Raw genomic sequence first — 13419 nt, forward strand, 5'->3', positions numbered from 1 at the left:
ACCTTGTCACTGGGACTCCTCATAGCAAGGATAACAAGAGCTGAACTAAAAGTAGTAGAGAAGCATAGGCTGAAACTGCAATGAAACCATGCTTCGTGTTTATCAAGACCTGCAACCCACAGAACAGAATATTTCAGCTGAAGGATCTAGCCAGATTTGCATCCATATAGCAAGGCAGGCAATAGAAAAAGAGATACTAAAATATCCATTAGTAGCAGCCTCCAAAAAAACAACATTAATTTCAACTTCTGAACTACAGAAGTATAAGGGGGCAGAAATACGAAAGCAGGCAGCAGCAGCTGCACAGCACTGTTTTTTGGGGGGTGACTATGACCATGAATAGAATATTGACTAAATTCCTGTACCAGTATTCAAGTTAGCTTCCCAGTGAGCCACCAACAGAACGTGTGATTCTCCTGCTAGAACCCACAACAGTTTTCAAATGTAGATACAACTAGGAAACAGACATGCATGCTTTCCAGGCAGTTGGTACTTGTTTTATTACAATTTTTGTAACTGTTAGTATTTTAATATCTGGACATCTTAAAAAGAACTTTAGAGGTACAACTTCGAAAGACACAGAATTCTATGTCTTGCTGACAGCTACTCTACTGCACTGTATACAACTTTGTTGCCTACTTTCCATGTCCTGCTCTACATAGCTCTGAACATGAGAAAATCCAAGACTGATGGTCACATTCAAGCTGCAGGAAAGTTCAGTATACGGAAAAAGTGACAAGTTACAGTTCAATCATTTCAGGAATCAAGAAGAGCATACACAGAACTATACATTTTATCATTTTATTAGGAATAATTCCAAGTGGGTTATGAAGAAACTAATCCATTGAGTTTGATGAATTTCCAAAATTTCCTTATGAAGATATGTTCACCAACAAACAGTAAAACTTCAGCAGAACTATTGTACACTGGGCAAAAATAGTCAGGCTGATACCAAAAAGCAACATGCAACATAAAAAAAGATACGATATAAAGGAAGACAATCTGCTGAATATTAAAAACAACCTCAACATGAGCTCTTCGCAACCAGCACAGAACTATTCTACCCATCAAATCCAATTCACACAAAGGCAAGTTGGGCTGACAGAACCCAAGGATTAATAAAATGTTCCTCAGTGCAGTAGACTGGTATAGTGTTTTAGAGCATTTCCTTGGCTGGAACAAGCTGTATTAGGAATTCTTTTTGGCAAGGGAGAGAAATAAATACATACGGAATGCTACATTTTGAAATCAGCAGACTGTCTGAGGAATGAAACAGGGCATCAGTAAACTAAAAGTAGCAGGGAAGAAAAAAAATTAAAACATTAATTTATTGGGGCTCAAAAGAGTATTTGAAACAGATCTTAAAGATGTCACAATAACTATATTCAGGCATTTAGGCTAACAAGGGCAATAAAATCAGAAGATACACTTTTTCCAAGGTAAGGAGATTTTTACCCAAGCATATTGCTACCTTTGCAACATGTAGCTTGGTAAGCAATAATTGGCAACAAAATAAGTTGAAACTCTGTAATATCCTGCCCAAATACCAGTTCCAGATACTGTAATAACCAAGATGCAAACTAATTTTGTTGTAACAAGCCTAGACCACTTATATCAAACATGTCCCTGGTGAAAGTCATCCAGTTTGAGTTAGCGTTTTGAGAGTTCGTTTGACAGCCAGTCAAGTCCCTCATACAGACCAGTTCCTTGTGTAGCACAGGTAGCCTGGACATACCACTGTTAATGCAGAACACAAACAAAAATTCAATTTAATACTGACAAACAGCAAGCTAAGTTATCACAGCATGTGACACTCACACACACACACATTCTCAAATCGTGTTCCCTGTGCCAGAAGTGGAGTCAATACTGAACAGATGGTATTTTTAAAAACGTTGAGAAGTATATATAAAATAGATGGGGTTCAGGCTTTATCCAGAAACTCAGTGTTGACCTACCAAATGCCAGAACAGAGTTTAGGGCATCAAAGACCAAATACAGAACCTGCATTTAGTTTACGAGCTGAAAACTGGTTTGTTGCTTTTAAAAGACTCCTTTCCATTTCAGGGAATGGACATGAAATTATCTAAATGAACAGAGGTCTACAACATCTATTATGTATATGATCTTAGCGTGTCAACACACAGAGACATCAGATGAGTATTACAGAAGGATAGATGGTTTGTGTGAAGCAACCCCATGTCTCAGAGGCTTATGCAGATGGAATGTAACGATTCAGAAGATACTTAATTTCCCCCATCTTTGTAGTGGTAAGAATGCAGAATGCATTTTCTCCTCCAGAAGAACAAATACTGAGAAATGGAAAAGGCCACCACCTGCTCTGCCAAATATTTCAGTGACAGACTGGAAAATTTGTACTCTTTTCCAGGAAAAGGCAAGACATGAAACACCTGCAACAACTGAACACACTGGACTGTGCTCCTAAATCACTTATTTTGAACAAGGACCATAAACTATTAACTACAGAGTCTTACAGCAGGTATGTGCACCTTTCTACAGAAAGAGGTGAAAACCTCTCTTTCCTTTAGAAGAAAACTTATGTTTATGATCTATAATAAAGGAAAACAAGAATTCATCACCAAGGAAGTTTAGCACTTACAGTTCTGTTACGCAGAGACTGAAGACCTAGTTTATCTGTCATTTCACTGATTGCCATGGCATTTGGCAGATCCTGCTTGTTCGCAAACAGAAGCAGCACGGCATCTCGCAGCTCATCCTCCTGAAGCTACAGAAAAAATAGTCGTTATTAGCTCAGTTGAGTACTTTTTTTGCTTCAACAGTCACTAAAGAAACCTCATTGAAGAGTTATAAACATTTTCATTCTTGCTTCTGAAATCACTAGCAAGTACTGAGTGAAATTTAACTAGCATCCAACAGAACTTCTACAATGAAGGAAATATTCTTTCAATAGGAAGTTTCAATTTATGGGTACTTTGCTGCTGAAATTCTTCATACCTATTTGTTTTTCCAAAATTCCCAATCTGTTCCATTAAGGTTTTATGAAGAAAAGTTCTGACATATTAGTAGTTTTTGAGCTAAAATTCTCTACACAGCTGCAGTTACAACTCAGCACACTTATGGGAACCAGAATTACCTGGTGGATACAATATGTATTGTGCAAAAGCTCTATGGAATTTTCAAACCCTACATCTCTTCGGGAAGCTGACTAACACACAAAACTGTGACAGAGTATAATCTTATTTCAGAAGGCATTGATACTTACCATTTTCTGCAGCTCTTCTGCGGCTTCCTGGATTCTCTCTCTGTCATTGCTGTCTACCACAAAAATGAGGCCCTGTAAGAAGATACGTAGGTTTGAAAAAAAATCAATGTAAACATTTACATATTTACTATTTACAGTACCATTTAAACCCAAAATCCCTCATACTGAATCCTGTCATTGCCTCCTCTCTTAGGTAAGTAAATTTGACAGAAATTTCTGTTTAGGCAATGCAAGATGCCTGTCTAAACAACTAAATAACAGCTTTCAACTGTAAAAAAAATCTTCTAAAGGCCTTCTAAATTAAAGAAGCATAAACCCACAGATGTCAGTTTACAGATTAGTGTGTAACTCAGACTGAAAACTTCACCTTTTCTCATTACCTTTAAGAAAAGCAAAGCATCTTTTAAAAATACTTAGTAATGGGGTTGAATAAGGAACTGAAATTTACTATTATTGTATTCACACAGCACTTTGCTAGCTCCTTTCTGTCAATCCAGACTTCTCTATTTTACTGCACCAATCATGCATTAGGCTGCACAGAAGTTTCTTGGAAACAACTTCAGACTCAACACACAAAACCCCTCAACACCACCACCCGAAAACCAAGAAACAAACCCCAACCAGACACTCCCCCTGTTCTCCCACCAAAACCCCACCCACTCCCAAAGCTTCCTGATACTAATAAGCAACTTAACTTACTACTTGTGAGCTGAAGAACCACATTTATGTCACCAAAAATGTCAGCAGTCACATCAATATGAAGCTGACACTTTCTAATCAGTAACAAGATATTTCATGATAATTTTTGATACTCAGCATACTAAACACACTGATAGAGCAAGCAACAGCTGTATATTTTAAAGCTGATTATTAAAAAAAAGTATGTAGAAGGGTGTTTAAGCAATAGTATAAGCTAATGCCAACTCAAAATAATTGAAGGATGGATACAGCAAAGTTCAAGAGTTCCTCACAACAATCCAGCAGCTCTGGTCCATTACAGAATACTGGTAGATCCTAAAGGATTTCATCCTTGCCATGCTACACACATGACTAGACGCTAAGCCTTCAGGGTAACAAACTAACCTCAACTAGAATAAATTCTACATGTCCCTCAAGACTTACAGGAAGTGAAGAGCCTTTCTGAAAGCAAGGGACAGGAAACAAGTTTCCATTTATACTCTACAGAACACAACAAGACTTTACAAAACAGGTCTTTACCTACTGCCATTTCCGAACTCTTACCTGTGTGTTTTGGAAATAATGCCTCCAAAGAGGTCTAATTTTGTCTTGACCACCAACATCCCAAACTGTGAAACAAATGTTTTTGTACTCTACCGTTTCCACATTGAAACCTAAAAATAGAGTTAAATCATTATAAATAGTTAATGCCAGTGTTAAAATGTAATTCTAACTATGTGAAAGATATCTACTTCCTAAATTACGCTTCTCTCCAGTATATGTAACACAGCTTATCAAAACTTAATTCCTGGAGCAAGAAGAGAATCTACTCAAGAGGAGAAAAAAAAATTAACCACTTAAATCCAAGTACACCACCTTTGATTGAGAAAATCTTTCAGTCACAAACTATGATGCTCATGTCTGGGAGAAGTACTGCTGCCTAACTGGCTCCTGTGCTTAACTTAGCATTGGTTCCTGGCCACTGTCGGACACAGGATTCTCTAGATAAATCTTTCTTCTGACACAGTTGTTATGGCAGCACCAGAAAGCCCATGTTTGTCTCAGTTTTTATACTAACAGCAAAAATCACAAATGCCTATCTCTAAAACACAAACTTAAAGTAATAAGAATGAAGACATAACAGTTGATTATCTTACCAATAGTTGGAATTGTGGTGACAATTTCTCCTAGTTTCAGTTTATAAAGAATAGTTGTCTTGCCAGCAGCATCCAAACCAACTAGAACAAACAGAAAATTTGAACATGAACTACAACCTCTTAAGATATGCTATTTTATGTACAGAGCATTAGGGTTTTTTTTCTTGAAAAGAAACAGCTTTTTAAACACTCCAAGTCATTGCTGATATATTATCATGTGTGTATCTCCTCTACCCAGCACTGAAAGACAACAAGCAGTGAAGAAGAAAAGCTCAGTAACACACTTTCATGCACAACTCACAAGTTTCTTGTGATCTTCCTTAGTATTTGTGTTGCTTAACTAAGTTTTATCATTCACTTTGAAAGATTCTGCTGTGTGTGTCAGGACAGTTTCAAATGTTGAGCAACAATCTACAGTCAGCACCTAATCTCTGACCACGCATTTGCTACTTCATACTCAAATTGGGGAAGGTCTCGCTCAACCGTCAGCTGAGGCCAGTTTCACAGGCACCTGAACCAACAGGAGCTGCACTACCAATGGAAGACACTTCAGCCTCCCCCTTCCAGTCTCTTGTACCTTTGCTGAAGCATTTCTTTCACACTGACAGAAACACACACATTAGGGAACTCTGTTCTCCCTCTGCATACACCACAAGGGCTGTAAGTCTTCAGGATGTCACTTCCATTCATGGAGATCTACTAGGATGCTTTCATTAGGAGTCTCCACTTTTGATCTTTATAAGCAACCTTCTGCACTGAAATTTGCTCTTCTGTTTCAACAACAAAACTTATTACAGGAAAAATAAACTGAAGCCTCATAGCCAATAATAAACTGAGCAGCATCACCAGTACTGCAGGCCCACACTGGAGTTCTCCGAAATTGGCTACGCAACTGCTTATTGTTAGGCATTTCAGAACACATAAGAGCAACTCAAAATACAATTCTTTACATTAGAATCCAATGCCTAGCACATAAGCACCTAAATAAACAGTACATTCCAAAAATCACAGCAATAGTTTGAATAAAATGTCTATTTGTGAAACTTGAAACAATCAATACAACTTTGCTGAAACAAAAATAATCGCCAAAGAATTAATTAAATAATGCTTGCACAAGAAACCAAACGTTATCCTTGTTTGCTAACATTAAGTGTTGCAAGTTAATTTCCTACTTGGCGACTGCAATATATTAAGCTTTAAATGGTTTGATGACTTGACTATTAATAATACAACTGTTTCCTTAGCACTGCAATAAAATGGAATTCAAAATTACCTACTTATTCAGAATGAAACCAAACTCTTAAAAAGCCTCCTCTTTCTCAAGACAAAAACTGCTGTGACAGCAAACTAATTAGAATAGCTATTCATAATTGTCCTATATTCTGATAGTGTCAACAGGATGCCAACACAGTTTCTTTCGTATTATCATAGAATCACAGAACCAACTAGGTTGGGAAAGACCTTTAGGATCATCAAGTCAAATCATTACCCCAGGACTGCTAAGACCACCACTAAACCATATCACTGAGGGCCTCATCTGTGAGTTGGTCTAATTGTAAATATCATAAGAGAAAATAAAAAAAAAAACAACAAACCAAACCTCTACCATCAAAACCAAAGCTCCTTGAGAGGTAATAAACTCCCCAAGTGCTCAAATGAAAATGTAACAGTTTTAAGTTTGCTATTGTCTCAGTGTTGGTCTCTTTCAGAACCACACACAGTCATGCACAGCAGAAGTTTCACAAGAGCTTGCAAATCGTGAATCTTGTAAATGCTGGTGTTTTCCTTACACCAATGAAGTGTCAGATAGCTGTAGAAAACCCTCCAAGTGACCTCTGAAACCCTCAAATACTCCATGTACATTGCAAAACAATGTTTTCAGTAGTACAATGCTTGAAGCCCAACACTATCCTCACACAGCTCAGCTTCAAGCGGGGATTTGTAGGATGTCTATATCTTTACAGCATAATGTATGTACATGATACATATGTGACAGTTTTCCAGTAAATTAGCATTAAGACTGCTTACTGAATTAAAGCTACACATACTCACAAATTCTTCTCCCACCTCCCCCAAACCAGTTATCAGTAGAACAAACACTGACAAGATTTGTTAAAATTAGCAACAAAAGAAGGATGGTGTTACCTGCACAAGTGGTTTTAGCGTGTTCAGGGGTTATACTGAAGGTACAGACAAAGAAAAAAGCTCATCTCATTTCCAAGAACATACACAGGGTGTGAAGAACCATTTGAAGATATGACTCAGAGTTAAGACATTAGAAACTAGTCAGGAATTTTAAACTCTTTGCCAAACAGAAGAAATCAGTGCCCCAGTTATCCACTGTGCTCTTGAACCAGGACCCGCTGACACCTCCACTGCGTTGGCAGAAGACTACCTCAGCTATGCAAGCACAAAGCCCAGAGACTTTGCTTAAATCCACTCTCAGCCACAATTCTGATTAAGCTGTTGGACTTTGCACTGAGGGAGGCTGAGTTATAGATATGGGCTTTCTTCTTCTGACTCCACACTTGAGACAACAGCTTTTAACTGAGGGAAGGCAGCTTTTGCAAATCACTATGACCACATTTGCAAAAACTGCCTTTTTTAGCCAAATTGCAAGTGCTAGGAAGTCTAAGCCAGCAATTGCCTCAAAAGCATAGCCTCCATTAATACTTCTTAGCAGAATTTTCCATTTACCACCCTTTTAAGAGCAAGAAATTTCTTCGCAATTGAAGCAAATCACATTTAATCGTTTTAGCTGCTAGGAACTGTAACTATTGCTTTTAGTGGTCCAAAAATAAACTCATGTTTACATTTGTACTGGAACACTAAATGTAAATCTATGAGCTACTTCCATGTCAGAAAGTTGAAGTTTACTTAGCTCTCAAGATTAAAACCCACATTTTATGTGCCCAAATAATGTAAAGTACATTTATGAATCTGCTTTTTCACTCTGATTCTATGGCCTTACTGACCACTGCCAAGCCCAAGGTGTAAGAATCTTTGTGTAAGGTCTGGTGCTCAGCAGCTGTACCACAAAGCAGTAAGATTATAATGAAGTGCAAGTGGGAAGGCACAGACTTGCACTTGCAGCCATTTATCTTTAAACCAAGTCAAACACCCTCTTCCTCTAGCTGAAGAAAAAAAAGAGGAGTATCTACAATGCTTTCATCTGCTGTTAAACCATTGTGGTTCTAAGCCCTTTACTACTCTTAACAGAGTTTTATTCACAGCTTGTCAGTCGTGTTTCTGGATCTCAAGCTTGCAGTTCACTTGTCCCTGGGACACCACCCCTGTGACCACATGGCATTCCTCATTTACCAACTTCCTACTTTGATCATGGATGCCTGAGTATCAAGCTGCCTCAGTTACCACAGCACAGAATTTCATATAGAGAATTTATTTTTAAATAGAACCCCTATCAAGACCAAGACTTTGTCAGGTTGATCTTTCCAAAGTTTACTATAGAATACAGCATGTTGGTGCTTCCAAAATGAATGTGTCCCATAATGATAAAAGAGGTATTTAATGGGTTCATGACACTCATGTTACAATCAAAAGCCATCTTAAAAACCATAAAATTAACAAATCCCAATTTACTACAGGGTTTGTATTCCTTAATTTTTCTTTTACCTTAAAACCAGTTCTCTCAAAAACTGGTGATCCTTTATATGCTATTTCTCATTCAGGTTTCATTTCAATTGGGTAAGTCTTTGGGGGACACAAAAGGGCAATTCTCAACACAGCTTCTCAGGAACACATACACAAAAAAACTCAAAACCACACAAACTAACAGGGGTTAAAAATTAAAACCAAGTAAAAAGCAGCTAAGGGATTTTGTGCTGTACAGTGACACAATTTCCAAAGAATCTCACCTTTTTTTCCCCTATGCATTTAACAACTACATCTGTATTTGAAGCTCCTGAGTAGCGCTTGCACAACTACACCAAGCCACAGAACACTAAATTATGATAATGAAAGGTTCGCAGTGAAATAATAACTTCTTTTTTAAGCACAAGAAACTACAAGTGAAGAATTTTCCAGGCAGGTACATGTACAGTTAGGACTCAATTTTTCCATTCTAATGCCCTGGGGTTGCCTAGTCTAACTTCAAGTCATCTAATCCTACCTTACAGTTATTTCTTTTCCTTCGTGTTACGTCCATCTATAAAGATGACACAAGAATTATTTTACATGCAGTTCCTCAGAATGTTAACTCAGTATTTCTGAAAAACATGTAATTTGTACATGAACATTTTTTTTAAAAGACAGAAGTTCAGTAACAGTATTCCACTAAATGCCTACCCTCTATAATAAGTGTAGTTTGGGAATGTAAAGGATAAGTTTGTCAGGTTTGCTGTTGTTAATAGTATCTGATGAGAAATAAAACTCTGCACAACTCGATAACACAAAGTCTGTCCTAAGAGCTAAATGAATTCTACTTTAACTTGAATTCTGCAGAAACAGGAGAAAGCTGTGAAAGGGACCTCTGAATTATAAATTAATCATCTGTTCATTACCAAGTGACCCATATACTATTTCCCCCTACATATTTCTCCATAAACACCTTACCCCATAAAGCTACTTCATTGATACAGTACACGCAAAAACTTACATGCCTAATGTTGTACAGTTCAGTTTCAAACCATAAACTGCAACTTACCACCTTGAGGAAAAGTTTAATTCAGCCCCTGCATTCATGCAGACATCTCTCCTCAAAACGCCATGAAGAACTTTTTTTCACTTTACAGGTACAAACTAACTATGTCATATTCAATAAAACACATTCTGCTTCTAAACATGCAGTTTAGGTCCTATGCTACACTCTCATGACAATGTAGCAGAAGTTTTAACCTCTTGTACTAGAGAACAAATCTGGTGCAGTCCCATGGTCTCATCCAGCCCTGTATTTTATTATAATGCTTTAAAAATTGTATTTAAGAAAAGCAGCATTTGAACCAACTGCTGGAAAGCACAGCTCCCTAACTTACAACTAACCTAAATTTGAACTGATGTCCCACCAGTGAAGAAATGAAAGCCTTGCAAGCTCTTTTGATCTGTATGATGTTCTTTCCTGTGTTCATTATTCTGCAGAATGAAACAGAACTACAAATACCAGAGATGCTATCTCATCCTACAGGCAAGCTCATCTGAAGATTTGACTTTATTCATTTAGAGTTATATGAAGAGTCTGGCTGCTAGGGAGACGGTCAAAGCTATTGAAATCAAAAGATGTACCAAGTTGTCTGAAAGACAAAAACTACTGGGGTTATTTTGAAATGGATGAGAGTCTTTAATTTCAACCAGAGAAGATAAAATAAGTATTACTGTGCCTGCAATAAAGAGCTCTGTCATCACAAAGCATACGGAGAACATGGAAAATTGTAATTAAAAAAAGCTATGTTATTGTGTTGGCTGTGCATACACAGGCAGAGCTGAGTAGCGTGCCAAGAAGTTCCACTGTTAGAAACCAGTACCTTTACTGCCCATATTGAAAGAAGCACTCCATATACTTTCTTAGGACAAGCTATTTCAGTCAGTGGCCCCAAATCAAGTTAAATGCACTTTGGTGGCAGAATCTGAGACAAACGTTGGGGTTAGGACCTGTCTGTACCTAATGCTGGCGCAGGAGGGAAGGTGGGTGGAAGAAGGCAGGGCAGAGCTGCAGTGGAGGAGGAAATACCAGATGCAGTATGTGCTTGCTTTGACCTTTTGAACCACAACCTTAAAGTGAGAATCTTCAAGAGCCACCCGCTTCAACTCTTACACGGTCTGTATCAGGAGAACCAGAATTTATTTCTAAATAAGTAATTATGGGCAGACAGTAAAACTAAGCACTAGAAAAGAAACCCACACGGTTTTATGGGTTTGTACACGATTTACAGGAGAATTAAAATGCATAGATGCTATATCAAAACCCCCTTTCACAAGAGTCAGACATACAGACACCGTTGCTACCGAAAGCCTGCCATCATAAAGTAATTTCTGAAGCTCGTGGCGTTAAGCACCCCGGGCTTTGTCACATCCTGCTCGAGGAACCGCACTGCTCGGGGCAGGAGCCGACAGCACGGCCGCGATCCGGCTCGGCTCCCGGTAAGGGGCTCCCTCCTCCTCCGGCCGGTTTGCCGCGGCGGGCGGGCACCGGCTTCACCTACCGAAATTTGATCTTTGTTCTACGTCCTGCTCCCGGCGCAAGCGGAAACGCAGGTGCAGGGCGCAGGGGCTGAGGCTGCCCGCACGGCCCCCGAGGCGGGGGGCTCCGGCACTGCCCGGCAGCGCGGCCGCGACCCCCGGCAGCGGCACCGGGCGGGGGCAGAAAACGGGAACGCGACGGAGAACAAGGAAGGGCCGATATATCCCGATCCACACCCCTTCTCCCGCTGCTCCGTCTCTCCCCTCCGCTCCTTCGCTTCCCGACCGCCCCACAGACCTTACGGAACGGGGACAGGGTTCCCTATCCCCCACGACCCGGGACGGGGCAACTCCCCCCGCCTGGAGCCCGCACCCCCCACACCGGCCTCCCCTCCCCCATCGCCAGCGGGAAGCGGCCGTGAAGGAGCGGGCGGGCCTGGCGGCGGCCGCGGCACCACCAACTGCAGCGCCAGGGCTGCGGCGGGCCGCTGTCGACCCTTACCCATGAGAATGCGCATCTGCTTCTTGCCGAAGAGGCGTGAGAAGAGCGAGGAGATGGTGAGGCCCATGGCGGCTCCGGCTCAGGGCTGGGCGGCGGCACAGGCAGCGGGAGGGAGGGAAGGAGGGAGCGCGGCCCGGCTCCCGTCTGCACTCGCGGATCCCTCCGCGGGCGAGGAGGCTGCGGCGGCGCCGACTGATAGAGCGCAACGGCCACAACGGCAACAGCGGCAGCCGCGGCGCTGTGACCGGGAGCCTCGCTCGCTCTCTGCCACGTCACGCTGTCCACGGCCGCCCCGGCTCCAACGCGGACAGACTCACGTCACGCTCGCCACATCCCCCGGCCGCGGAACCGCCCCTCGCCACACGGCAGCGGCACCCAACGGCGGCGGGGACTGCAGCTCCCGGCAGGCCCCGCGTCCCGCTCGCGCAGCGCTGCCGCCAGCGCACGCCGGGGGATGTAGTCCAGCTCTTCGGCCCCGCCCCGCCGCGGGGCCCGGCCGCCACAGGCAAGGCGCAGCGCGGCGGGACGGGAAGTGTGGTGCAGCGGGAGCCCGGCAGCTCCGAGGGCCGAGGCCCAGCGCCGCCCCGCTCCCCCTAAGCCCAGTGCAGCTTCTGGTCCCGCGGCGCTTCGGCTGAGGCAGGGCGGCCGGCAGCTCTGGTGCCGCAGGGCCGGGGGCCAGCTGAGAGCACGAGGGAAACAGGGGGTTCAGAGTAAAACGACTCCTCAAGAGACCCGCCCAAATACAGCGTAGTAGCAACAGAACCGGGTGATTAAAGAATCAAACCACCCCACCCCCCGAAGCTCTAACACAGGAACACCGATCACCACGGGATCTTCTGCTCACATTGTTGCTGTGCTCTGCAGCATCAAGGCCAACACGGCTCCTGGGCCAGGAAGCAGCAGGCAGATAGAGGGAAGTAATGCAGGAATACAACTGAAACAAGCCCTGGTTTATTAGAAACACACTATTTCTGGAAAGGAGTGTTTGATTTCATAACCAGCTGTAACAGCTCCTTTCACAGCTACTGAAAGAAGCCCATAGCACGGTGATAATTAAATCAAGGCAACATACGATGAGCTGCATTTAATGCTTAAGTGACTGAGCTCCCTCACCCCAGGGAGCATTCGTTCAATCAAAAGCCCTAAAACTCTTCAGTGCTCATTGCTCTTGTGTCCTGGCATAGTTCCCAAACATTTTTTCAAACAGAAGCTATTTATCCTCCATTAAAGAAAAACGTCTTTAATGGTCTTGATAAAGAGACAGTCCTGAATCAGCTAACATTAGGCTTCTGTGAGTGAGACTCTGGCTGTTCCTTTTGTATCTGTCATGTTCAAAGTTTAACCCAAGTTTTAGATTATGTTCTTCTGAACCAAAAAACTGTTTAAAATTAAAAGTTACATTTTAATAAAATATAACTTTCACATAAGTCATGTTTTAACTTAATCTAGGTTAGTGCCCAAGATGTTAGTATGATCCTGATCCACTATTACATACCAATTTCCTCATAGTCTTAAGAGGTCCAGTTCTACGTTTCCAATACTTAACGTGTTTTCTGTTCAGAGCACTCAGTATTTATACCTTTTTTGGCCAGTAAAGTTCAAGTTTCCTGAACTTAGATGAGATAAAGTGTACTACAAAGTATGTGAAGGACTCTTTTTGAAGTTACTTTCTAAGACCTCCAAGCTGGCATGTTCTCACTATAGCT

General features: G+C 41.6%; 1 protein-coding gene across 1 annotated transcript; it reads right to left on the reverse strand.

Moving 5' to 3' along the window:
* Positions 1-787: 787 nt before the first annotated feature.
* Positions 788-12001, reverse strand: ARF4 (ADP ribosylation factor 4). The gene is made up of 6 exons (XM_061362434.1): positions 11714-12001; positions 5080-5160; positions 4487-4596; positions 3245-3316; positions 2621-2746; positions 788-1737 (listed from the first exon to the last, which is right to left on the reverse strand). The coding sequence occupies exons 1-6, from the start codon at positions 11778-11780 to the stop codon at positions 1651-1653; spliced, it is 543 nt and encodes a 180-aa protein (XP_061218418.1). The 5' UTR covers positions 11781-12001; the 3' UTR covers positions 788-1650.
* Positions 12002-13419: the final 1418 nt, after the last annotated feature.

The sequence above is a fragment of the Neopsephotus bourkii genome, unplaced genomic scaffold, assembly GCF_033783945.1.
Source record: "Neopsephotus bourkii isolate Nb327-2 ecotype Australia unplaced genomic scaffold, CSIRO-AGI_Nbou_v1 NB_1120, whole genome shotgun sequence".
In the NCBI taxonomy this organism is placed as follows: domain Eukaryota; kingdom Metazoa; phylum Chordata; class Aves; order Psittaciformes; family Psittacidae; genus Neopsephotus; species Neopsephotus bourkii.

Coding starts and splice junctions, on each gene's coding strand:
- ARF4 (XM_061362434.1), bottom strand. CDS start 11,780: ATGGGCCTCACCATCTCCTCGCTCTTCTCACGCCTCTTCGGCAAGAAG. Junction 4,597..5,079: donor CACCACAATTCCAACTATTG/GTAAGATAATCA, acceptor CTCTATTTTTAG/GTTTCAATGTGGAAACGGTA. Junction 1,738..2,620: donor AGTCTCTGCGTAACAGAACT/GTAAGTGCTAAA, acceptor CTGCATTAACAG/TGGTATGTCCAGGCTACCTG.